Source organism: Haliotis cracherodii, unplaced genomic scaffold (assembly GCF_022045235.1).
Source record: "Haliotis cracherodii isolate W230 unplaced genomic scaffold, xgHalCrac1.p SCAF_3, whole genome shotgun sequence".
In the NCBI taxonomy this organism is placed as follows: Eukaryota; Metazoa; Mollusca; class Gastropoda; order Lepetellida; family Haliotidae; genus Haliotis; species Haliotis cracherodii.
This window is the reverse complement of record NW_027266286.1, coordinates 30076241-30103938: the sequence shown is the minus strand read 5'-3', so window position 1 is coordinate 30103938 and position 27698 is coordinate 30076241. Positions and strand designations below refer to the sequence as shown.

Here is a 27698-nt window from a genome sequence, read left to right as displayed (position 1 = left end):
CGACTATTCAAGCAGACACAAGATTTTTCGTGTCACATACTGTGAGTCATGCAGTGTTCTCACATCTGGAGTAGACATGGACTGCTGGTCATCTTCTCTTCCTTGTAACACACTGTTGATGAGTGAGTTGGATTTACTTCCCATAGGACAGTATTTCTGTTACTGCACAGCATGTCAGCTTCAAGTGAGTGGAAAGTCAGTTGCTGGTTAGAAACCTTAACACGTTGACAACATTAGTCCTTATCAAGCCCAATAGCTCAGCTATCATAAGGACTAGTAGAAATTTGCCATAATTACAGTATTTGCTTTATGTTATCATAATAAGGACTAGGGCACTAATTGGTTAGTTTATATTGCTGGTTGATGAAACACATGAGCATTGGGAGGGCCCTGACCCATCAAGTATAATAACTGGGGTGTCTACAGTTCTAACTCATGACCAGGAATCATTGACAATTGGTTCATCCACCCTTCCACCAGGGACACCTCACATCTTTCCCTCAAGGTAGACACAGCCCTGTGAGGTCAGGTACTTCAAGTCATCGATTGCAGGTCATCCATCTTCCACCAGGGACACCTCACATCTTTCCCTCAAGGTAGACACAGCCCTGTGAGGTCAGGTAGTTCAAGTCATCGATTGCAGGTCATCCATCTTCCACCAGGGACACCTCACATCTTTCCCTCAAGGTAGACACAGCCCTGTGAGGTCAGGTAGTTCAAGTCACAGATTGCAGGGACACCTCCACATCTTAACTTCCCATATCAGGGTAGACACGGCCCTTCGTGGTCAAGTAGCAGTAGTGGTCACAGATTGTTGGTTATCTACCCTTCCATGAGGGACACCTCCACATCTTTGCCCCCCATCTCCGGGTAGACGTGCACCTGCTGGGCCACGCTGCTGTTGTACACCTCTCCCCTGGAGAACCTGACAAACTCGGGAGGATCAGCCAGTGACTCATTGCTGCTCTCCTCCATATTTGATTGGTCTGAAAACATATACTGTATACAGGAACAACATTGTTACAAATGCAAATCTGCTGTGGCTGATACTTTGCATGCATTAATGTGATCACTAGTCACTGAAAAACCAACAATTACCATTTGTAAGATTGAAATGAGCAGCTGTTGTTTAATGCTGCAGTCAGCAACATGAACAGTTCACCTTTGTCAACATTCAAATGTGGCTGCACTCCATGCCACCAGGGCACACACAATCTAACAGGTCACTCCCATTGTGGCCATCTGATCCTCAGTGAGTTGCCATTACAAGAGACCTTCTTATCTCAGAATCCTCAAGGGTAAATAATTGGGAACATGTCTGAACTACTGCGACTGTTGTGTTGACTTACCAGCTCGGTACTTGTGTATGTGGACCAAAGGGAGATGCATGAAGCCTGCTTTCACAGCTACCACATCCAGGATCGTCTCATAGTAGTCATCCTTCAGAAAAAATATCCCTGCAGCAAACAAGGACAATGGTCAGATGTTATGAGTGTTTGGAGATATTCATAGAGGACTATCATCAATGATGATGGCCGGTCCCAAATGTAAGTCGTTTTTGTCTAGGAAGATATGCCCTTTCCGAGGATGCAACATCACACCAATGCACGTAACCATTTAATACCTTTTCACTTCTTATGAGCCTCCCTACACTTTTTCATGATGTCATATATGGGGCGGTGTGGTAGCCTAGCGGGTAAATCATTTGCTTGTCATACTGAAGACCTGGCTTCGATTCCCCACCTGGGTAAAACATGTGAAGCCCATTTCTGGTGTCTGATATTGCTGGAATATTTTGTAAAATCATACTCACTCACAACATCCAATGATTCACTCTGCTACAACCCTTCTCAATAATGTATGACTGGTTCTACTGTGACATTGTTCATCACTCACCTGTAGACTTCCCAACCAGCGCCCACGTGTCTGTGTCTGATCTCACATCGTAGACCAGCCTCTCGTCAGGGTCGTTGTGACCTCCGTTGCACTTCTTCACCTGCAGCTTGAGGGCTGCGGTCTTCCCCGTCTTACACTGCTTGTCCTCCTCTGGGGATGTCACATTGTAGCTCAGGATGTATTTGGTCTGGAAACATACATCTCAGTGCATTGAATCAATTGGTCAATTCATTGATAGGTTGTCTGTGAAAACAGTACCTAAGTGTCCAATACACAACGGATGAATAGGTTCTCCACACTACAGGTGTACAGGTATGTGTGCCTACCTGGAAATTCTCCACACTACAGGTGTACAGGTATTTGTGTTCCTACCTGGAAATTCTCCACACTACAGGTATTTTGTTTCCTACCAGGAAGTTCTCCACACTACAGGCGTACAGGTATTTGTTTCCTACCTGGAAGTTCTCCACACTACAGGTGTACAGGTATGTGTGTGTCTACCTGGAAGTTCTCCACACTGTAGGCGTACAGGTATTTGTTTCCTACCTGGAAGTTCTCCACACTACAGGTGTACAGGTATGTGTGTGCCTACCTGGAAGTTCTCCACACTACAGGTGTACAGGTATTTGTTTCCTACCTGGAAGTTCTCCACACTACAGGTGTACAGGTACGTGTGCCTACCTGAAAGTTCTCCACACTACAGGTGTACAGGTATGTGTTCCTACCTGGAAGTTCTCCACACTACAGGTGTACAGGTATGTGTTCCTACCTGGACGGTCTCCACACTACAGGTGTACAGGTATGTGTTCCTACCTGGAAGTACTCCACACTACAGGTGTACAGGTATTTGTTTCCTACCTGGAAGTTCTCCACACTACAGGTGTACAGGTATTTGTTTCCTACCTGGAAGTTCTCCACACTACAGGTGTACAGGTATTTGTTTCCTACCTGGAAGTTCTCTACACTACAGGTGTACAGGTATTTGCGTGGCATGGCCTGGAGATCCAGTGGACAGGTGTAGAGGAAGGAGAGCTCTGTCTCCAATCGGGGAATGTCCGGGATGTTGCAGCGGATCTGCCACAAGATGGAGGCTGTCTGGCTGCTATTCACTTTCTGGAAACAGAATACATGTCAGATTTGTTAAATGTCATAGTATTGTATTTCTATGATAGACAAATGATAGATGCAAAAATATATAAACAATCCTGATCCTTCATTTTTAAGACTTTTCATAACACCCAATGATCTTGACTAATGCCAACATATTTTGTAAAATAAAGTGATAGGAAGACCGATGACATTGTACCTCTAACGACTAATGTTTGTTTCAAGGCGAGTTAATGGTGAGTTGAAGAGAAGATTTGCTGATCAGTACATACACGATTTCAACGAAATTAATATCAACAAAATTGAATGAAATACCCCCACCCCCAGGTAGTAAAGTGCTGTATTCCAGTATTATTAAACTCATCAAGGAATACATTCATGTAGGGCATAGGGCGGCCTTTTCCCAGGTTGATTGTACACAACTGTTTCCTTGGTTACATACTAGCTTGACCAACCCTCCCCCCCAAAAAAGGCTGTCTGAGAACCAATACTTTGTTTTCGTTAAGCCTAATACTGTTGACCCAACTATATAATTCTTTAAAAAACATCACAACTATGGCAAAGTCTTGAAAATATTTACCAGTATTATTGAGTTGAAGTGGGGTTTAACGTCGCGTTAAAGATTATTGCACTTATATCGCGACATGCAGCGTACTGACTCCGAGCCGACCAGTCCTTGTTTTAGCCCCTTAATGCTAGGCACTAGGCAGGGTAACAACAAGTACCATATCTTGATGTCTTTCAGTATGACATGGCTGGGCATTAAACCCAGACCTCCCGCTCTCTGGGTGGATGCTCTACAAGTAGACCACGGAGGCAGTCTTCACCAGTATTGACTTGACTAGACTTAAAGACTTTCTAGGGAGGTCTCCATTTACCACTTATACCGTCGATGACTTTATCCCATCATTCTTCAGACAATGGTGTCCTCTGTTGGTTAATTACAGAAAGTTAAGAGTTGACTCCAAAAATCATTCTTCTAAAAACAAATGTATACCACCATTTGTTTCTCAAGCTGTTGCCATGGTCACACACTAGTGTTTTCTCACCATCTGTTGTCCCGTTCTGTTCATTAACTGCAACTCCACATCATTGGAATTCAGGGCAGATAACTCTGGCTGACTGACGAGGAATTCTGTTTTGGTATTGCCTTTAATGGTGACTTGAAGATATTTTCTGTGAAAAAACAATGGTACAATATACGAAACCCGTTCTTGATGTCCCTTATAATAAAAACACAAAAATGTTCTTGGACGGAAGTAAACAGTAAAACCCTACCCACTTATGCTTTTAATCCAAGATTTCTTTTCAATCTTACTTTTGTTTAAAAATTCCTCAACCAGTTCTGAAATAATAAAGATCCATGATAGTAATCAAAATTAACAGTTCTAACCGCTAAAAAATGTAATTAAATTTTGGTAATCGATAACAAAAATGTGCGTAAGTCATTGTTCATGCCACCGTCATGTTATTACAGCAATATTTTGTTAGTCTGTTAATAATCAGTATTAATCTGGGTCCCGTTCCACAATGCGATCTTAGCGCTACGGCTACCATAAGCCTATGTTAATGTATGGGAGTTATGATCATCTTAGTGCTGAGATCACTTTGTGGAAGGGGTCCCTGGGCAACAAGAAATGAATAACTTACTTTTCCTTGCATGTGTGTAAAACATGTTCCACTTTAAAGGGATGGACAAAGTTGAGATGAACGTCGAGTTTCTTGTCCCACACGTCAACATGGCAAGTCAGCTGGAACACAAGAACAGAGTGAGTTTTGTTTGTTGGTTAATGCCACACTCAGCAATATTCCAGCTATATGACGGCAGTCTGTTAAAAATCATATCTGGACCAGATAATCCAGTGATTGATATCATGACCATCGATTTACGCAATTGGGATTACATCAACCAAGTCAGCGAGCCTGACCATCCGATCCCGTAACTTTCTGAAGATCAGAAACTGATGTTCACAGGTAGAACAGAGTAAGTGAGTGAGTTAGGGCTAACACTGATTTAAGCAACATTCCAGCCATATCAAGTTGACACCTTTACATAATGTGACGAGCCAACACTTTTACCACTAGGCTACTTCACAGACCCCTGAACACAATGTAGCATCCAGATTAAAAAAGCATATTCATCTCAGTAAAATGGCGGCTACTTTGACCACAGCTGTAGGTAAACTTGTAACAGTAGGGACTGACAACTACCTTGGCGTCTGAAGAGCCATCAAACGTCTGTCGGGTCTGATGGAGGACCGTTGTAGTGAAGTCTGACGACTGATCTGCTTCCAGTGGTGATAGCTTCAGGACAGAGTTACCTTCCCTTGTGGAGACTTCCAGGTTCTCTGTGGTCTTGAACTGAGCACTGCAGCCTTGTGGGAGGGCAAAACTTCCTGTCAGCAAGGTCAAGGTCGCCTCTTGCTTTATCCCAGCAATGAAGTGATCTATGAACAAAGACAGTTCATATAGTTCAGTTCAAACAGATCAGCTGAAACATTTACACATCTGTTTTCTGCTGAAAAATACACCTTTACTAGTTAATCTGTGAGATTTATATTCCTTTGTTAACAGATCAGAAAAACAAAACGTTATCTGCCCTGCAGTTGAATAAATTTCTTGCTGTTTTGGACTTTATTATTCAAATATAATATTTTACACTGAATAATTTTACACTACACAGTCTACATCAGTACAATAGGCACACAAACACTCGAGGTATGGGTTATGTGTTTTTCAGAAGGTCCATGGCTCCATGCTATGGTGACAGATATTTGCTATAGCCTGACAGTGATGTACCTGACTTGACAGGCTTCAGCTCCACCCTGGGTTGGTCACAGACGACCTTGAAGAACAGGTCCCATCCACTGAGGGACTTGAGGAAGTCTAGATGCTTCACCTCGTAGCATAGCTGACTCAAGTAGAACACGCCCTTCTCCGCAGTCTGTAAAAACATGAAGACAGAGTTGACTTATGGATGTAAACTTCTATATTCTTCCTGGATAAACGTACCAGCATCTGTACCAAAGTGATGCAGTGAACGTTGAAATACATGTCAACTTTGTCTTCATTGATACTACAGCTTCTGAACTGGAAGAATGTTTGTCTGTTACATGTTCAACACCACACTCAGCAATAATCCAGCTGTATGACGGCGGTCTGTAAATAATTGAATCTGGACCATACAACCCAGTGAGTGACATCATGAGCATCGATTTACACAATTGGGATATGATGACATGCATCAACCAAGTCAGTGATCCTGACTACATGATCCCGTCAGTTGCCTCTTACGACAAGCAAGGGTTGCTGAAGACCTATTCTAACCCGGATCTTGACGGGTTGGAAATATGTGTAACTACTGATTCTGTCATTATCACAGTATCAACTGACAGCAGCATTCTCTTGTTTTGCACTGCTAAGGCTGTCTAGAATGAATAAAGGTTTCAGTAAGAGAGTACTGGTCAACAAAGTGAGGATGTAGTAATGTATCTATATTGATGAAGATATCTTATTCAAAACATTTTTTGAATTTTTAGAATAGAGAACATGGAGAATGAACACTCTGTTCAAAATATAGTGAACTTCTATAAATCAAAGTAGCAAAACGATGTGATGTCATATAAAAACAATCACAATGTCACATCACTTATGTTGCCCAAGTGTGTTGAGTACCATGGCCACAAGGCTATGTATTTAGATACACGTGTAAAACAATCTGGCCATGCATACACTGAAGTTTACTGCATGAAGTTTTATCTTTATTCAAACATATAAAAGTCAGAAGGAATGGGTGCATTGTCAGAAAAAAATGGGAACATTAGTGACTTATAGTGTAACCATAGAGTTTTAGATAATTTTTGTCATTAAACAATATATCAAGGGACTAACCACGGGTCCGGGTAGTCCTGTGGGTACCCGGGTCCTACTCAGTACCCACCAGACCCGGGTACCAGAGTTACCCGTCCCAGCCCTACTCAGAACACCCGACTTGTTCATATTACTACAGCTATAGCTATAGTAAAATGAAAGAATCTTTAACTTCTTTTCAGTGGTATATATGAAAGAAAGTGTGAGCTGCACCCACCTTCATCTTGAGCTGCACATTGTTCTCGCCCGGCTGCAGCTCAATGTCCTCAGCCAGGAGACTCACTGTGAAGTCCCCCTTCATCGTATGGTCCACATCACTGGCCCCTCCCGGACCGCTGTCTGTTCTCTTCAGCAACTCATGAGCATTCTTACAAGTCAGCCCTGCCCCCACAATCTTCCCCTGCCTCTTTTCGTAGGTTGCCACAGTGTCAATCATTGCAGGCAACTGCTTTCTGATTGGCTGAAAATTTGCTATGTGTTCAGGCCTGTGAATGGTTAAGCTGGGAGTTCTTGTATGGGCGATTTTCTTTTTCGAGAAGTGAGACGAGCTGGGCTGTTTCTCCGGCGGGCAGTGAGAGACGGAGATGCTGATCTTACTGCAAGTGATGGCTCTAGGGAAGTGGTTGTGGATCTTCGTGTCTATGACAAAGTCTTCATTAAGGATTACAGTTGGCGTCATCACTGCCGCGCCTTCCAAACCAAGAATCTTGGAGGCTTTCAGGATGCACATTTCTGGTACAGACACAGAGACATATTGAACTACGTGCCATAGTTTTACAAACTAAAATAGACAGTGTCACCTCTATGCTATTGCCACACAAACAACCTGAATGCTTTAATCTTTACAATCCATCTAGTAAATAATCAGGTTTGGAACAGGCAAACAAGTGGTTGATAGCATGATCAACAATCTGTGCCCTGGGTCCACCAGATAGTTGGGTGTTGGTTGGTTGGTTTGTTGTTTAACGCCGCACTCAGCAATATTCCAGCTATATGACGGCGGTCTGTAAATAATCGAGTCTGGACCAGACAATCCAGTGATTAATATCATGAGCATTAATCCACGCAATTGGGATTGATGACATGCATCAACCAAGTCAGCGAGCCTGACCACCCGATCCTGTCAGTGGCCTTTTACGACAAGCATAGTCACCTTTTACGGCAAGCATGGGTTGCTGAAGTTGGATGTTGGAGACTCAGGGCCTGGTATTCACACAGGGTTTATTCCGCCCAGTCAGAGTGCACTATCTGTGTATGATGCTCCACTCACCATCCTTGTCTTCAGCTATCCTCATCACCTCACTGAAGTAGTGCTCCCTGTCGGCCATCTTCAGATGAGGGCTGCAGGCAATGTGGCAGGCTGTCTTCAGAAATCTCACAGTCAAGGAGTAGAGAACAGCTACTTCACATATCAGGCCTTAGTGTTTATACAGACCCCGCATACTTTACAATCGTAACCTTATTGTCCTTGGGTCAAGACAAAGCTATCAGATAATTCATACTCCAATATGTAAAAAAGGTTCTCATATTCTCATTTCGCCGATTTCAATTTGACAACAGGTGAGATGAGGTGAAATTGAGTTTATCGTCGCTTTCAAGAAGATTGCACTTATATAGCATGTGTGTGTGCGTGCTTGCATAGCTGCTTGTTCTAGTCCAGACTAATGCCGATTTTATAGTGCTAGCCTACTGAGATACCATGCCACAGTTTAACATAATACCCCACTCAGACACACTATACTGACTCCGAGCCGACCAGTCCTTGTTTTAAACCCCTAACTCTTGAGCGCCAGGCAGGGTGACAACAAGTACCATCTTCTAAATGCCTTTTGGTATGATGCAGCTTGTTTCAGGAAAAGTATCTAAAGTATGTGTATATGGTTATTACATACCATACAGAGAAACTTAATTAGTACAGGACCAGTTATTCCAGAAATCTACCCTTCCACTTAATTACTGTATATCTACATTCCTTTAAAAAGAAAAATTACCATTTTATGACTCCATACCCATACTATGGTAATCTGGAATTGTTTGATAAACAGGTTCTCTCAGTGTGTCTCATTACAGCTTAAGTGAGGAAGGAAGTTAGTAGAAATGCCACTTTTAACAGTATTCCAGTTATATCACGGCATGTCAGTTTAATGTGGGAGGAAAGCCCGAAGTGACACAGGTCTCAGACGTTTACTACCTCGGTGAAACACATGAACACGGGTGTGGTGCTGACAAACCTAGAAACATGATCAGGTCAAACCTGACTGACGTAATGATCCTAGGTTACACCGGCATGAGCATGGCGCTGACAAACCAAGAACTGTAATTCCGGTGAACCAGGATTTGAACCAACAATCATAGGATGCTGGCACAACTAACTCTGCACAGCGAATGGAGGAACAGCTACAGATGCAGGATACTTGGCGTTGTCGTCCATCTTGGCCTGGCAGACGGCAAGCTCAAGCATGGTGCCATCTGCCAGGTGTCCCCAGTGCTCTTGTCGGTACATCTTGATGGCATCCAGCAGGAAACCCTCCGCCTTGTGGGGCTCCCCTAGCAGCCTGGACAAACAGAGTGGGGGCACTGAATGCTGTGTTATGTCAGAGTATTAAAGTGTAATCACAGCCTCAGAGTCAAGTCTGATCTAGTCTGGATCAGACAAACCAGTGGTTGATAGCATGAGGAACAATCCACCCAGATCAGGGCAATAGGACACATTAGCAGCCAGGTCACACCGGATGATCCACCTATAACCAATTACAGTGGAATTTGTCCAAAAGGGACTCCGGTCCTCTCAGTTATCATTGTTCAAACTGGCCTACAACTCTCTAATTTGGACCCCTCACACTTCGGACTTCAAACTAAAATTACGGTCCCCAAAACCAATATAAACCAGCTAAAACAACAATGCTAATCTATAAACCAGCTAAAACAACAATGCTAATCTATAAACCAGCTAAAACAACACTGCTAATCCTGCATGTAATCCTATTGATCTTAACACTTTGTGGTCTGCTTAGTTCATCAGAATTTACTCACTTGTTAATGAGAAACCCAACTTAATGACATTAACTCATTTCATGAGCGAGAAGTATGGTATCTGCAAACAGACTGCCTCCAATATATATATTGTTGCTTTTCGTTTTGTCTTCAGTCCCAACTTTTTGTACTGAGTAATCCTGACATCTCCGTAAACTGGACTCTTTTACCGCTCCTAACCCAGTCTGAACTGTTCAGATTCCACTGTAAATACAATGTACTCCTGGGGACCTATTCCAACCCTGCATCACACAGGGAATACGCAAAACGTCCATGATATGATCTGATATGAGTTTGCAAAGCATTTACAGTAATTAGATCTCATGAGACTTAGCAACAGCTCTAAATAGCATCACAAGAGTACGGAGGCACACCAGCTCTGCCAGCTGAGTTAGGCTCTCAAGATGGTTGGCCAAGTCAACATCACTCAAATCCCAACACAAACATGGAAAACAGGAGCTTGAATCACTTCAAGGAACATCTTTAGTAAGAATAGTCACTCACATGTAGAAGTCAGCCAGGTCTCTGCCAATAATCCGAGCCGAGCGGAACCGACAGATGTGTTTGTACGTTCCCATTGCCAGCTCACACATTTCCTGTAATGATGAAAGAAATCTTTATTTTCTATCAGGAATATATGAAGCAAGGCACGGTCAGGCGAAAATGTACTTCAAGGTCCTTTTTAAGATTATTTCAATTATATAGCAAAGTGCACGCAAATGAGTGTGTGTCTGCTTGTATTAGTCCTGACTTATGCCAGGCTTATTGTGCCAGCCCACTGAGATACCATGCCACAGTGCAACACGGATATCCCACTCAGGCACAGGATACTCCAAATCGGGCCATTCCTTGTTTTATCTGCATAATGCCGCACGTCAGACAGGGTAACAAGAAGAAGTGTGATCTTTTAACGTCTTTTGTTATAACTCAAAAAGGGGATCGAACCTGCCGCTCTCTGGGCAGACGCTCGTTCCACTAGACCACGGAGGCAGTTGATGGGTATATGAACTTACCAGGTAATGTTTCTTGTAGGACTCATCTGAGGACAGAGCCTGTCGCAATCTGTCCAGAGGTGTGATCTTGTCAGTAGGCGCTACAATATGAAAACACATTTTTATTCAACCGTTTTTTACTGATTGGAAATTTTATCATAAATTGTATCTCACACACAATATGCCCACCCAACCATCAGGGCATCTAGCCTGTTAGCTCTATGTAAGAGAACGAGTAGGCAGAGATACACACATGATCAGATCATGATCATTACTGGTCAGTAACCAGAGGGAGGCTGGGGTGTGTTCAGGTGAAGTGTTTTGTTTTAGAAGGTGGAAACATGGTTCAAGCACATTTCCTCATTGGATCGAGGAAGATAGAAGATATGCATAGTGTGAGATTCCAGCTTTTAAACTCAGATAAAAAGAACAAAGTATTAGGAAAATACAAATGATGCCTGTGCTTTACAAATGTAATGAAATAAGGGTTATCTGACAGAACTACAAAATCTTAACCAGCTGTAAAACCACCAGAAACTGTCAGTTACAACTACCATATTTTCTTGAGTATAGTGCGCACCCATGTATAATGCGCACCCCCCTCTAGCAGTTTCAATATTTTGGAAAAAAAGAAATTTGAATATTATGCGCAGAAAAATTTACACCGTACCCTTTCAGCGAAGTCCAGCAAACGAAAGGGTGCTGAGAAACTTCGTCAGTACAAATTCGAATACATGTTTATTTACCATTTAAATAGTATTTATTGTTCTGCTAGGCATTGTTTTATATCTAGGGATTATGATTACCTTGTGTATTTTCTCGTAAACTAAGCCAGAATCAGCAATCAGCTGTACACACATTTTCTTGGAATCGACCGGAGATTCGGTCAAGACACACCCAATGATATAACTTTATAGGATTTCTAATGCAAGGATCGGCAACAGTTGTGTCTGAAACTATTTTATTTATCAGGAATAATATATTCCGTTATTTTCTTAATTATATGCAGCCTTTACTAAACATATTTAAAATGATAATAACCCTAAGCGAAGCAGCTGATCGCTATTCCCGGGTATTATTTTTTACATGGAACATGTCTGACCAGTCACCGTTAAGGCTCACTCGCACGTGATCACGTGATCGCGAGAATTTCATGTTGACATAGAATCGTCAAACAAAATCAAATATGACTTTTAACGAGTCAAAGTATGTCATTTATGATATATGTATCCATTCTCTGTCAACTAAAGTTTGTTTCAAGGCGTCAATAGCGGTATTCTGACCGTGGTTGCTGTTAATAACGGTGAGTTGTGCAATCTTCCGATCGGTTCACTCACGATTTCGCCGAAATTAATAAAAACAATATTATAAGGAATTTTGAAAAAAATTAATGAAGTAAGTTACAAACATAAGTCCAGATATACAAAGAACACTTTTTATAGCCAGACAGTGTAATTACAAGATTATTTTGCGTACTTCAGTATGGATTTGTTGACATGGTATTTCCGGTATTTCGTGCTAACGGTAATGTCTTTCCATGGGGGGAAAAAACATCCAAACTCATAATTCCAGTATAATGCGGACCCCCTTCTACACAGCTGTGTTTTTTCGAAAACAAGTGCGCACTATACTCAAGAAAATACAGTAATGAGTAACTGACCTGCATTTACCATCATTACATTCACCGAAAGATTCCTAAACCCATTTTCAAAATGTATTAACCCAGGACCAAGTTCCGACAGTTACCATGGTTACATTGACCCTGCAACTAACCTGTCTCTTCACTGTTCAGTGTGACCATGCCCGAGGTGAGATCCACTCTACAGCTCAGCTGTTTGGATGTGGGCATAGTCCCGGGGATCAGGCCGCACACGTTCCCTAGTTCCTTCAGCTGAAACATTCAGTGGGTCACTTTCCACGGCTCAGGGATACCAATTATCCAAATTAATAATGAAATTTGAGTTAACCGGCCAACATGTGTGGTTATAACAGCTTGAATCGAATTTCATCAGGATGTCCATTTGTCTTTTTTTTTTTGTAGAATTACATGTCTCAGGGGGTGGCCTTTTATGTACTTACCAGAAAAGTATTCAGTAAATTCCTATTATTTGTTGGCCAGAAAGTGTAAGTCTCTTGGCAAATTTCCTGAACACAGAGGACATCCTTGAGGGTGGACCTAGTCTTTCCTTGCCCTCAAGAAGGAGTCCCGACCGACCACGACTCACTCACCTTCCGTCTGGCGTAGTCCCACAGACTGGCGATACATAAAGAGTTCTTGTTGACCCGTGATGACTCATTGTACCGCTCACACGTCTCCAGCACGGCAAGACTACTGAGGAACACCCAGCACCACAGCGCCCCCTGGGGAACCTCCACCTGTAGACAGCAGAACAGTAGGGTGGGCTAGAAACACTATTGTTCTACATGGAAAGTTGCATGTGATGCATGGAGTTTGCATTGCGTGTAAGGAGCTGGTGTAGTATAGCTAGTCACATGACCTGACACAGTGACGTCCATGGATGCGCAAGCTGTCAATCATTCATTATAGTGTAAGTATTCTAAACTTGAAATTTTTAGGTACTAGTAAGTATGGTGAGGTAGGGTAACGTAAGGGGATAGCTGTTGAGGGGCAGTTGTAACATGGCGATGTAGTAAAGACAGTTTTGATTGATGCAAAGTGTTTGTTGAAGTTTGAGTTGATCTGAGTTGTCAACAAATGGTCACACTGCCAGGCGGAGATATAACATTATTACTGCTGCAGGATAGACACATTCCATTTCAGGTAATGTCATTTGAGGTGTTGATCAATGACGCATGTGCACCATGAACAATAGCAATTCATCAACAGATAGATACATGTTGCTTTATACTGTAGTCAACAATAGTGCAGCTGTATCATGAGTGGCTGGGAGTCCAATCACAACCCCACAGCGTACACAATACAGGAAACACAAGCAATGACATAGTCATGGTAATGTTTCAGCATCAACATACCCAGCCAACAGCCTGTTCAGAACATGTTGAATGAAGCTACATTTATATAGAATACTAAATGAGCTTCCTTGTTTATGAAACGAGTGAATAGTTCTTGTATCTGACTAGCAAAAGTGAGGTTAGTACTTTATTTATTACTTGCCATTTAGAACTTTTTTCTAATTTCACTGTCGTGTGTGAATAGGCAGATATCTACACGATCCACAGTAAGGCACTGAGTTTAAGAGAATAATACTCTAAACAAGTCAAAAGTTGTCACATATTAATATAATGCCATACAATAGTCCACCTTTAGAATTATGAAGTCTGTTCCACAAAGCTATCGTAGCACTAAGGATATCATAACTCCCATACTTTAACATAGCCTGTTGTTGCCCTATCGCCTTGTGGAAAGGGTCCCTGCACCACAAAGTTTACAATGAATTCACAATACCCGATGACATAATTTGTGGAATTCTGTTGCAAGATCCATCGGTGAAACAATGCCATGTGACCTGAGCCTAACCACAGGATTGCTGGGGTCACCGAGTGTGCATAAGCTCCACTCAGTGATCTATCAACTCTACACGCAGTGTCGTTGAATAAGCCCAGGAGTTTGGGGAGTTTTCAATACTTTTTAGTGAAACATGTTCTGGCAGTACATAAGCAAGGGCTTTGTAATTGCACAATGTGTAATACAGCTATATTTTTATTAAACGGCTGATCTCTTCACTGACAAGTAGTAAAACTGTAAGTGAGGCTGACCTCGAGTGCAATCATCTCTTGTACAGTGTAGTGGAGGTAGTCCAGAGCCCGCTGGGCCACCTCGCCCGGGCGCTTCAACAAGAACAGCAGCGCACACTGGCGAGAGAACAGGTAGTTGCGAAACTCCAACACACTGGCCTTGTTCATCTTGATGGCGTCCCGCAGCTGGTGGTTCAAGGCCTTGGTGAGGGAGAGACCGCTCCAGTTGCTACATGGCTGTATGAGAGGGGTCAGCCATTTCACATGAGCTGTTGAAAACGAAAGACAAGTTCTCATTTCCTTGCTTGATTTAAACCAGACATGTTTCACTAATACACTTCATTTTAGCAGAATGTGTTCATGGTCGAAGGAAGAACGTACCCGAACCCGTGAAGATGAGAATAATATGGCATCGGTAGATGTATAGACAGAATGCCCACGTTTCCACACGCATACACACACAGACACACCCATACACACAGACACACACTTAGGGAGGGGAGACATCTAACATGTAATCTGTCATGAGAGCCTACACTTAGTGACCCGGGTATAGTGTGCACCCTTGTCATCCTGGATAAGCCCGTAGAATGGGCTAAGGCACGTTTTGACATACTCCAGCCAAACGACTTGGGAAATCACACCTGTCTTTCGCAAGATGAATCAACAAAATACCGAGGGTTACAACACTACCCCTAGGAACTTCTGACACACTGTAGGGATTCTCAAATGTTTACTTTTTACATTTGTAAATATTGCAGGTTCTTACAAAAGAACAAAAGACAGTTTGATGCATTCAGAGTTTGTACATTGAGGGATTGAAGGAAATGGAGTTGTGAAGCCTGGGACGTATACCGTGGGTGTCAGAATTCAACCTAAGCAGGAGTGAGGAGTAAGAAGCCGCCCCTAGTGTGTGATATAGCCGCCCTCAGTGTGTGACATAGCTGCCCCCAGTGTGTGACATTGCCTACATCAGTGTGTGACATAGCTGCCCCCAGTGTGTCACATAGCCTACCTCGGTGTGTGACATAGCCTACATCAGTGTGACATAGCCGCCCCCAGTGTGTGACATTGCCTACATCAGTGTGTGACATTGCCTACATCAGTGTGTGACATAGCCGCCCCCAGTGTGTGACATAGCCTACATCAGTGTGTGACATAGCCCCCCCCAGTGTGCGACATAGCCTACATCAGTGTTTGACATAGCCGCCCCCAGTGTGTGACATAGCCGCCCCCAGTGTGTGACATAGCCAACATCAATGTGTGACATAGCCAACATCAATGTGTGACATAGCCACCCTTAGTGTGTGACATAGCCAACATCAGTGTGTGACATAGCCGCCCCTAGTGTATGACAGTCTCCCCCAGTGTGTGACATAGCCTACCCATGTGTGTGACATAGCCGCACCTAGTGTGTGACAATGCCGCCCCTAGTGTTTGACATAGATGAATTCGGTGTGAGACATAGCCACCCCTTAGTGTGTGACATAGCCGCCCCTAATGTGTGACATAGCTGCCCCTAGTGTGTGACAATGCCGCCCCTAGTGTGTGACATAGCCGCCCCTAGTGTGGGACAATGCTGCCCCTAGTGTGTGACAGTCTACCCCAGTGTGTGACATAGCAGACCCCAGTGTGTGACATAGCCTACCCCAGTGTGTGACATAGCAGACCCCACTGTGTGACATAGCCGCCCCTAGTGTGTGACAAAGCCAACATAAGTGTGTGACATAGCCGCCCCTAGTGTGTGACATAGCCGCTCCCAGTGTGTGACAGTCTACCCCAGTGTGACATAGCAGACCCCAGTGTGTGACCTAGTCTACCCATGTTTGTGACATAGCCGCCCCTATTGTGTGACATAGCAGACCCCAGTGTGTGACATAGCAGACCCCAGTGTGTGACATAGCCGCCCCTAGTGTTTGACATAGCCGCCCCTAGTGTTTGACATAGCAGACCCCAGTGTGTGACATAGCCGCCCGCAGTGTGTGACATAGCCGCCCCCAGTGTGTGACATAGCCGCCCCTAGTGTGTGACCTAGCCGCCCCCAGTGTGTGACATAGCCGACCCTAGTGTGTGACATAGCCACCCCCAGTGTGTGACCTAGCCGCCCTCAGTGTGTGACATAGCCACCCCCAGTGTGTGACCTAGCCGCCCTCAGTGTGTGACTTAGCCGCCCTCAGTGTGTGACCTAGCCGCCCCCAGTGTGTGACCTAGCCACCCCCAGTGTGTGACCTAGCCGACCCCAGTGAGTGACCTAGCCACCCCCAGTGTGTGACCTAGCCGACCCCAGTGTGTGACCTAGCCACCCCCAGTGTGTGACCTACCTCCTGCTGCATGGTTCTCAGCAAACTGTGTGAACAGAGCATCCAGCTCGTCATACTGGAGCAGCGCGTCGTCGTACACACCCAGGATCTCAAACATAAAGGCCAGCTCCTCCTGCATTGTCACAGAACATACACAATACAAATAGTTGGTTTACGGATGCACATAGCAATATGAGCTACATGATGGCAGTCTGTAAATAATCAAGTCTGGATCAGACAATCCAGAAATGACATCAGCATTCTCCACGCAGTTGTGTTACGATGACAAACAATACACGAAGTCGCTGAGTCTGACCACCCAATCCACAGAGTCTGCTGGGTACTAATAGAGCAATGGATATCTTAATCCCGCATGTAACATTTGCTCTTACATGATACATACTGATCATGGATATATTGTTATACCTCTATTAAGAATCTTGCAATTCCATTGGTTAATCTGTACAATGTGACGAAACAATACATTTCAATATAGACCCCCAAATCATGTGACTGACACAGACATCGAATATTGACTCATCACATGATCAGAATTGACTTGTCACGTGACGAGTATTGACTCTCCTGCTGGAAAACAAGATGCCGTTTTGTATACTAACATTTTACGGTTTGCAGGTAATGGAACAGAGGACAGTGTAAATGCTTCAAAAACTGAATTTAGTCACTGAATGATAACTCTTGAAGAGGTCAATATGCAAGAACAAGGACCCTCAGAGCCGACCTCTCGGCTATCTGAACGTACCTTGACTGGCGGCCTCGGTCCGGTCAGACCCCCCATGGGTCGGGTCCTTGGGTCCTTCTTTTCGCATATTGACCTCGTCAAGAGTAATTATTTATATAATAATTGATGACAGAATCCCCTTTGGGTAAAATGAAGTTGAATACAGCCATGGTACACATGGTAAATCACCTGCACAACAAAATATTCCATGTAGTTCCATCCTGGTTCATTCCGCTTCTCTCTCAGCGCCCGCATGTTGTCCTCAAATCGACCCAGCTGCCGATTATACGCAGTCAACAGTAGGGGGCGGAGCTTGATGAAGAAGTTATACCAGGACTCGGCACTCTTAGGGTCAGTCTTCATTGGCTCTGTCAGCACCAGACATCTGAAAACAAGGTCACTCGCCAGTGGTACAGTTGAAGGAAAATGTGATCTTCATCACTGCAGCTGACATACACTTGTGTACTCAGAAATTGTAAATTTGACATTAAATAGTGTATTTATATATTTATCCAATCTCACACTATGCATTCTTCCTTCTTTTTTCGATCCTATGAGAAAATGTGCTCGAACAAGTTTCCAGCTTCTAAAACAAATCACCCGAACACATCTCTCATCACCATGGTCACCACCCAAATAAATGGGTCACGCAGTGTAATCCCATACATAGCAACCTACACAACTGTGAGACATACATGAGGAAGCTGTGATGTAGGGATGGTCGGGAGGCTGTATAGCATGTGAGTACAACTGTGAGACTTACACCAGGAAGCTGTGATGTAGGGATGGTCGGGAGGCTGTACAGCATGTGAGTACAACTGTGAGACTTACACCAGGAAGCTGTGATGTAGGGATGGTCGGGAGGCTGTACAGCATGTGAGTACAACTGTGAGACTTACACCAGGAAGCTGTGATGTAGGGATGGTCGGGAGGGTGTATAGCCTGTGAGTACAACTGTGAGACATACACCAGGAAGCTGTGATGTAGGGATGGTCGGGACGCTGTACAGCATGTGAGTACAACTGTGAGACATACACCAGGAAGCTGTGATGTAGGGATGGTCGGGACGCTGTACAGCATGTGAGTACAACTGTGAGACTTACACCAGGAAGCTGTGATGTAGGGATGGTCGGGACGCTGCACAGCATGTGAGTACAACTGTGAGACATACACCAGGAAGCTGTGATGTAGGGATGGTCGGGAGGGTGTATAGCCTCTGAGTACAACTGTGAGACATACACCAGGAAGCTGTGATGTAGGGATGGTCGGGAGGGTGTATAGCATGTGAGTACAACTGTGAGACATACACCAGGAAGCTGTGATGTAGGGATGGGCGGGAGGATGTATAGCATGTGAGTACAACTGTGAGACATACACCAGGAAGCTGTGATGTAGGGATGGTCGGGACGCTGTACAGCATGTGAGTACAACTGTGAGACATACACGAGGAAGCTGGTGACAAACAGTGAGAGAAATAAAACAACCTATAACAGATAGTGCCTAGTGTGATAAAGACATTAACTCGTGAGCAGGAAAACACACCGAACAAGGCCATAAGAACCCTGAACCTTAGTCGGAAGTAACAGCATAAAATGTGATAAAATCCCAGCAAAGGCCCAGAAAAACCTTCCCATTCTGTAACCTCTTGAACTGAACCCTTTTACATCCAGAGCAAAGATTTCACTGCCTCGTGCAGCAGTCACAAGGGCCCGGAGAAAGATGGTCTTGAAGGTGATGAACTAAAAATCCTTGTCCGCATGTGGTTCATACTCAAGTGACAGAGGATGAATTTGAGACACCAAGATGTTGGCCGGCAACAGGATGACTCGTCTGGCAACTTGTAGTCCCGAGTGAGGGACTGTAGCTCAGCAACTGTGCATATCTTTGATCTGGTTGAAGTAGCAATGACGCAGTTGACAGCAGCAAGTGGACCTTTTAAGCTTCCAGGTAGATCACAAATGATGGAGGTAGTTGGTAATCTGTTGCAGACTTCCCCTCAAACGCTTTCCATTTGTGGATGTTGAGGGTCTTAGTAGAGGAAGGGTTAGCCTCCGTGATTGTCTTGGCTACTCTCCTTGAATAAGCTTTGGCAACAAGGGACCTCTATAGGTATGCCAGATGCAAAGATGGAGGGTTCCACGTGATGGGTGGGGCAGGTGGGAGTGAGGCTGAAGGAGAAGATCGTCCCGTAGTGGAGGTGAGGTAAAATGAGGTTAAATGTCGCATCTAAGATTATTGCACTTTTATAGCGATGTGCGTGCGTGCGTGTGTGCTTGTACTAGTCTGGACTGATGCCGACTTATAGTGCTAGCCCACTGAGATACCATGCTGCAGTTTAACATTAATACCCCACTCAGACACTCAGATACTGACTCTGAGCCGACCAGTCCTTGTTTTAACCCCTTGATGCAGATGAGAGAGACGAACCGGGGTAGCTGAGCATTGAACCTGGTTGAGAAAATTTAATGGTGGACGTCTGGGCTTGGGTAGTTGGCAGATCAAGTGGAAGATCATCGGGTGGAGACGCCATTCAGTGGGTGACGGTCGGTTGGGTCAGTATAGGGTGTGTGTTTTGACATTGTTTATCCTGGGGAAATGTCTTGCTTGAACCAGAATATTCAGGGAGTCGATTAGCTGGAATATGTTGACTTGGTGGGGCCAATCTTGTTTATATACCAAACGACTGACAGATTGTCGGACATGATCATGAGGTATGACGCATAAAGTAGATCTGCCAAATGGGACACCACCAGAATTTCCGCCTTGAACTTGAGATATGGAGTTGCTTCTCTCAGTTGACCAAGTAACTGTTGCCACTGGCATTGAAGGAGAGGCTGTCTGAGTGCCAATGGCATAAAACGCTGTTTCTTCAACATGCTGCCCAGTCGGGTGTCAAAGAGAGCCCAGATGAACTGGAGCTGTTGACTGGGAACCAAGCCAGTTGACAAGCCTCCCAAACTGATGGAGAGGCCATTGCAGAAAGTCGAAACAGTGCATGAGGGCGTCTGGATCTGAGTTAGCCTGAATACAATCATCGATGTAAGACTTGAATACGATCCCTTGGATGTTCAGGAACTTCCTGATGAGCTTGATATTACGGGTAAAGAGCCATGTGAATGAAGAAATCCCAAACGGGAGCACCTTCCAATGGTAGTGACGGATGCATCGGGAATGGACTGTTGAACTGGCACAGTAGGGACGTCATTTGTGAGGAGAAATGCCATCATTGGCCACCCTTAGAGCAGGCAAGGTGGATACTGTATGTGGTTTGGCCACTGAAACAGATGAGGGGACAGCTGGAAGACGACCCATGCTCCAAGTCCCTAGTTTTTGAGCGCCTGTCAATTTAAGGTCCGTGGCAAATGTTGAAGGATGAGAACACTGAGAACATCGCTTGTCAGTACTGCAACGACCACGACAGTCACAGCATAGGTCTTGAGGGGCCGAAGTGGAGAAGGTTTGCCTACACTCAAGACAGGCCAGGTGTTTTTTATGATCCATACTCATCTTCCCTCAGACTTTATCATAAAATCAATACGATGTTGGAGGGAAATCAAGCAAAAACAAAAAGAAGTATTTTCTGAACTCTCAGTGCATGTCTCCACAGAGTGGTGATGAGAAAGATGAGGTCTTGTGGGTCGCTACACGAGATTACATTGTGTGACCCATTTGTTTGGGTGGTGACCATGGTGTATGCTGGGATGTGTTTGGGTGATTTGTTTTAAGAAACTGGAAACTTTGTTCAAGCACATTTCCACATAGGATTGAAAAAAGAAGGAAGAAATACATAGTGTGAGATAAAATTAACTGTTTTCAAGGTATATTTAATTTCTCCTTGTTAAGGTGTTTATAAATAATTTTTAAAACTTGACAGCTACAAAAGATTTCACACTGTTTTAATCGGTGAGAAGGGATGTATATGATATCAAACTAAGTGCCCTTGGCCATGTTAGCAGCTCAACTGGGAAAGAAATTGTTAGATTGTTCAAAATTAAGATTTCATTCGGATCCATTTTCTTAAATTCAGAGGCACTTCACCGAAACCTGGTTCGCCCTGGTTATGTTTCTAGGGTTGTCAGCACCATACTCGTACTCATGGATTTCATCAAAGTGGTAAACGTCTGATCCCTGCATTACTTTGTGCTTTTCTCCCACATCAAGCCGACAACAGTGATATAACTGTAAAACTCTTCGAAGTGGATTTAAATTGAAGTCACTCATGTCATTCATCTTTTCAATTATCAGCAATCTCACCTTTCTTGTGCCTTGTTGCAGAAGTCATTCTTGACCTTGTCTATGACAGATGACCTTGGGAGAATTTTGGATTTAACTTTGCTTTCATCCATGACGACCACCACAATCAACCAATCAGGTATGTTCTTTCCCTTCAGTGCAGCCTGCCATTCAGCAATGTCTTCTTTCACTGTCTGCTTGTAGCCTTCTAGGTCCTACACAGCACAAGATAGTCACATGAGAAACAAGGCACCACTTTGCTTCATGTAGTAACACCTCAACACATGCCAACAGCAAACAACCGTGTTAATATACAATATCAATGCCATGTTGGTGAATGTGATTGTGAAGTATGGCAGGATGAAGTTTGTAATGCCACACTCAGCAATATTCCAGCTATTTGACAGGGTTCTGCAAATAATTGAGTCTGGATCAGACAATCCAGTGACTGACATCATGACCATTGATCCACATGATGACATGCTTCAACCCGATCCTGTTAGTCGCCCCTTAGGGCAAGCATGGGTTATTGAAGATGTATTCTCTACCCGGGGCCTAACGTGTCGGTTGATGGAAGTATCACTATTGACTGGGTGCTAAATTCACTACCCGGACCAGTCCTCATTGACCATCACCTGTGTGTCTTTCTGTATCATAAATATAAATTAAGGTGAGTGTGTGTTTGCTGTTTAATGCCACACTCAGCAATATTCCAGCTATGATGGTGGCCTGTTAATAATCGAGTCTTGTCCAGATAATCCAGTGATTGATATTGTAAGCAACAATCCATGTCAAAAACAAGTACAAAAACTTGCAATCAACCAAGTCAGCAAGCCTAATACCTCTTCCGTTAGGTTGCCTCTTATGACTAGCATAGGTTGCTGGGGGACACTCATCCTAATATATTTGCTCACTACGCAGATGTTCACTGAAGTCCCCAAGATGATTATCAAGTTTCCAAGCATGGTTCTATTCAATGCACTTACACAGTCTGTCCAGTATATATGGAAGTACGGTCTACTGATGAGGACTCGGTCATCTTCTTCAGGAAGGATGTCAGCATCGTAGGGAACAAAACTTGCTTCGAGTTGCAAAGTGCGAGGTGCTCGACCATATGATCTAAAACATCAATATAATTATCACAACCATGACTACATACATGTTGAATGTATTTCAAAATGCATGTTTTAAAGTTAGTCCCATAACTACAGTGTCTGTAGTAATATGTATGAATAATCATAATAACTAGTAAGGTGAGCTTAACGTTGCGTTCAAGATTATTGCAATTATACAGCAACATAAAGGTACATGTATGTTAGTGGCTACTTGTACAAGTCCAGACTTATGTTGGTTTTATAGTGCTTACCCATTGTCACAGTTTAATGTGGATACCCAATTCAGACATCATAATGAGCTTACCAGTCCTTGTTGTTATCCCCTGAGCGACTGGCAGGGTAACAACTACCATCTTTTAACATCTTTTGGAATGAAATAGCCATTGTTACTAGCGTCACATATTGTTATTACTATAAGCATGAAGCTATACCCATTTAGCCAGTTACAACAAGCACTACCATCAACTACCACGTCTCTTGCCCCATTTCTCCACAGAGGGTCAATTTTGAGAAGTTACGAACTACATACACCATACATCCATCTATCAACATGATCGACTGTCATGATAGCGGATACCTTTTCCATTCACATGATTCCTTTGGTAAACCATTGAGAACAATGGGATGCAGTAGAGAAAACAAGCTTTGGTCTCCATGGCCTGCAAAACAAAAATCAGGTGATTAGAAAGTCAATGATGCATGAACAATGTTTTCAGAATTGCAAGTACATGAAAACAGCATTTTGACAATGGGTTTTTAAAACAATTTAATTCATATTACCACTGATTATATAAGTACTGGTTATCGTCAAACTCTGTAAATTTCAGTCATAAGTGAAGACATAGACAACCGTTTTGTTTATTTTTAGTAGATAGTTTAAAGGCAGTGGCTTGTTTATCTAATGATAAATAGACTCAATGACCATCAATGGTGAATGCATTGATGCTGATGATTATCATGATCACAGACATCTTCCCAAGGCAAGAGAACTGACTGCAAAAGTCCAGTTTCCACCCATCTAACTACACTGAAATTCTGTAGCTCGATCCCAGTGCCACCGGTGGCTATTACGAATTATGTCCCTTCTACGTCCCTCCTATTGACCAATGAGATTCCACCTCTCATATCAATTGCATTTGCCTCAAACAAAACGGCAGCAGTCAAGACGATCTGATTGATAATCAAGATCTATTTTGTAATAAAATAGGTCTTACCTCGCAAAGTCATTTGAGCACCTTAAATTAAAAATGAGAAAGGATTTGGAAAATATCTGTCGACGCCCTGTTAACAGTACATGTTTTGCAAATTCTGCAGTCGACAGAAATCAGCATGTTAAAATCCATTTTGTTTAGGAACTGTATGTCTGGTTCTTTGCGCGATTTTGATTGGAATATGCATAGTCTTGTTAGTCCAGCCAAACTTTAACTCTGGAATTCCAGCCTACATGGCCTAGTTCGGCAAGGGTGGAAACTGTCCATAGGAAGATGGATTATAATATAGTAAATTAACATGTTTAGTCATGTCGCTCATAATTAATCAAGTTAATGTTAATTAATGTTTATTTTCCCTATACTTTCTTTTTTAACTTATATGTGGTGCCGTTATCACCAGTTAAATCTTTTGCCATTAAATGGGCACTGATCTAACGCAATTCCCCGGACTGGTTGTTGCCTTTGTTATTGTTTTTTCCCCGTGAGTACCCGGATGATATGCAACACAACTGACCGTGACAAGAGACTTGGCTACCGTCTGCAAGGACAGCTAAATAAACTTGGAGGCTGGAGGCAATATTTGTTTTACGCATTTTTGAACACTGATTGGTTAACTGTGATCTATAAAGATTTCGACAAAGGGCGTATGTTAATTAATTTCTTCAGCGTAAACAAACAGACAAAAAGGACGGCGGAGCTCATCGGATGTTGTCGTTTGGAAATACCCCAGATGGTTATAGTTTAATAATAAAAATAAGTATCCATGCAGTGAAAGCATCTTCGGATTTCAGATTGCGTCGATAATATGATTACTACTCCCTTGTTGTCATCCACGTTTTCTGGTATAACCCTACACTTGTGTATTTGTTGTCATTCACTTGATGCCTCAGCTAATGAATTTATTACAGGTATAATTACTGGTAGCACAACTTAGATTACCTGACAAAGGTTTCCATTTGGCATTTATTGTGTCTGGGATAGTTATTCAATCTAAATCCAGGTTTGAAGTGAGGTGAAATGTGTGTTATGTAATATGTACATGGCATCCGAGCAAGAGGTGAAGGATCAGTTGATTTACTTTTTTTTGTAAATCAACAGATCGTTCCTAGTCATCAAAGGATTAACAGAAAATATGTTGATTGATTAATCACTGTTATCTTGCACAGTGGATATGTCAAAAGGGAGTGTTTACATGTCTAGGTTTACTAAAACAAAGGGAATACATTCATATCATGGCGTGAAGTGTCGATGTAAAAACAACATACTTTGTTCAAAGGGTTAACTGATAATACGTTGATTGATTGCCCATTGTTATCTATCACTCAATGGATTTTTTAGGAACTGTGGACGTTATGAAAATAGTTGTCACATGGGCTTTCTCAGCCGACCCTTGAGACTTTACACCTATGTGAAACACCTGAAACAATCTAAGTGATCAGTTGAGAAACGAACACGGGTTATAATATCGTGAAACGATATATATCTTTTAAAATATTTGATGGTTACAGAGACAAGTGACATCGAATAAGTTTCTTTGTACAGCTGCAGACGAGTGGGATATTGTTCCTTTGGTTGGATATTCACGGATACATTCTTCGAACAAGGAAGCTGCCTAAACTTATACACATAAATTTGGTAGGTTGTAATTATGATATTTGCATTTTGATTTCGTTCATTTGCTGTAGCATTGAACCGATTCGTTCTTGTTCCTCTACGTCTTGATTGGGAAATTCTTCCATGTGCGATAGACTTTGTTTTCACAAGTCTTTTTCTTTGTAAGCGTGTATATTTTACCGTCAATTTGTAAAATGTTATTCTCTCAGGCAATTTATAAAATGTGGAAATATTTCAGTCATTTTGACTGAAAAATCTGTCCAGATTGACTAAAATTGATTAAGACGATCAATCAAACGGGCCTAAAACATCACAACAGATTATTGTGTAGGATTAGAAGCCAAACAACATAGAAATGTACTTTTCAACATAGCATTTTCAGTCTCTTGGTGATGACATTAAACATCAAAATGTTTGGAATTCGTTATCATAATAATACAGATGGAAATGTTTTTCAGTCACTTTGTAAAATAACTGAATATTTAGGCGTTTTATGTTTTATGTTACATATTTTGAGAGTAAAAAACTATACACACTAAAATGCAATGCTCAGGTGAAATATTTATTTTGCGTTGCAAGTCAAAATAGTGTAAACGAAAATCGCAAAAATTACCAAGCAAGTGACTAATCAAAACTTCGTCACCATTACCGATGCTACCCACAAAGATACCTACATTTCCTTATTATCTCGAAAACTATTTCATTTTGTTGATCAATGTGACCATATGCCCTTATTACTAACCATAAAAGTGACTAATGCGCTTACGAATGGCGCAGCAGAGGTCGCGAACTAGTCTAGATTTCTGCTATACATCTGGGTACTCACTGGGAAAAAACAATAACAAAGGCAACAACTAGTCCCAGGGAATTGCTTTTGATCAGTGCCCCTTTAAGCATGTTAAATCTTATTTGGTGCCATTTTCGCCAGGCATATGGTTATTGCTATCCAGATGCAATGCCCCTTCTGACTGATTCCTTCCATGCAAATTGCTTGATCTAAATCATTTCCTTTCAGTTTGGGTCAGACAGGCAACTGCAATATGAAATCACCTAGTACTGCACTTTACCACATTTATTTGGCGCCCTTTTTCAGACTTCAATGGGCTCTGAGGTGTGGATCACGTTTCAAGATTGAAGATAAACTAGGCTCACGAGTAATCTAAGTAGTTAACACTTTCCCATCGGACCACAGGTGCTATAACAAATAGTTCTCGTTTGCCTAGTGATGGCTTGAAACCTGGCATGTTTATCATGTTTCTGTTCAGTTCTTCGATGACAACAATTAATTACTGATTGTCTACCTTCATACACATGCACCGTAGCGATTTTTCTCTGCGAAATTCCATATCATTTTACACAGTTTGCTATTCATTCCACTAGATTAATTCGTTATTAAGGGGTATAGACAGCAAACCCATCACAAGTAACACTTAGGATCGTAAAGGGGTACCGACTGTCAAGATTTGCACGCGGAGATCAATAAAGACCACAGTCGGGGCCATTTAGAGCCACAAGCCGCGCCCGGTAAACTGCACTCTTGTCCACCTATCGACAATAACGATCTTATAAGTTTCCGCAACTTTTACACTCCCTGACAATTCAGATCTAGCCCTAGTCAGAGGATAGTGGTTTATCAATCCTGACGTTTACACATGTAGCACAGGCATTGTTAATAATGTTTACAACAATTTCAGGATCGTATAAATAAGAATTAAACTTATGCATATGCTACGTACATGTCACAATAGGCTTAGCCTCCATAGTTAGTACGATGTGAGAAGGTCTCAATGCATTCGATTTCCTCCCATTTTGGTTAATAAAATGTGTCCTTCACCTTGCTGTCACTTAGGTAAAGCTAACATTCACAA

General features: G+C 42.8%; 1 protein-coding gene across 2 annotated transcripts; it reads right to left on the bottom strand.

Moving 5' to 3' along the window:
* Nucleotides 1-20: 20 nt before the first annotated feature.
* Nucleotides 21-27658, bottom strand: LOC139474716 (trafficking protein particle complex subunit 10-like). Of its 2 annotated transcripts, XM_071257817.1 has the most exons (23): nt 27567-27658; nt 24220-24240; nt 23583-23664; nt 22877-23009; nt 21912-22105; nt 17847-18042; nt 16937-17048; nt 14637-14884; nt 13128-13274; nt 12672-12789; nt 10920-10999; nt 10411-10502; nt 9288-9428; nt 8144-8247; nt 7091-7605; nt 5803-5947; nt 5215-5450; nt 4654-4754; nt 4053-4179; nt 2845-3009; nt 1897-2083; nt 1350-1457; nt 21-986 (listed from the first exon to the last, which is right to left on the bottom strand). In XM_071257817.1, the coding sequence occupies exons 1-23, from the start codon at nt 27589-27591 to the stop codon at nt 823-825; spliced, it is 3441 nt and encodes a 1146-aa protein (XP_071113918.1). In that variant the 5' UTR covers nt 27592-27658; the 3' UTR covers nt 21-822. The 2 variants fall into 2 exon arrangements, with proteins under 2 accessions (XP_071113918.1, XP_071113919.1); XM_071257818.1 differs by lacking the exon at nt 24220-24240.
* Nucleotides 27659-27698: the final 40 nt, after the last annotated feature.

Excerpts from the sequence above, each read along its gene's own strand:
- LOC139474716 (XM_071257817.1), bottom strand. The coding sequence starts at position 27,591 with ATGGAGGCTAAGCCTATTGTGACAT. Across the intron at positions 14,885-16,936 it reads TGAGAACCATGCAGCAGGAG|CTCATGTGAAATGGCTGACC; the intron begins GTAGGTCACACA and ends CGTTTTCAACAG. Across the intron at positions 1,458-1,896 it reads GCTGGTTGGGAAGTCTACAG|GGATATTTTTTCTGAAGGAT; the intron begins GTGAGTGATGAA and ends TGTTTGCTGCAG.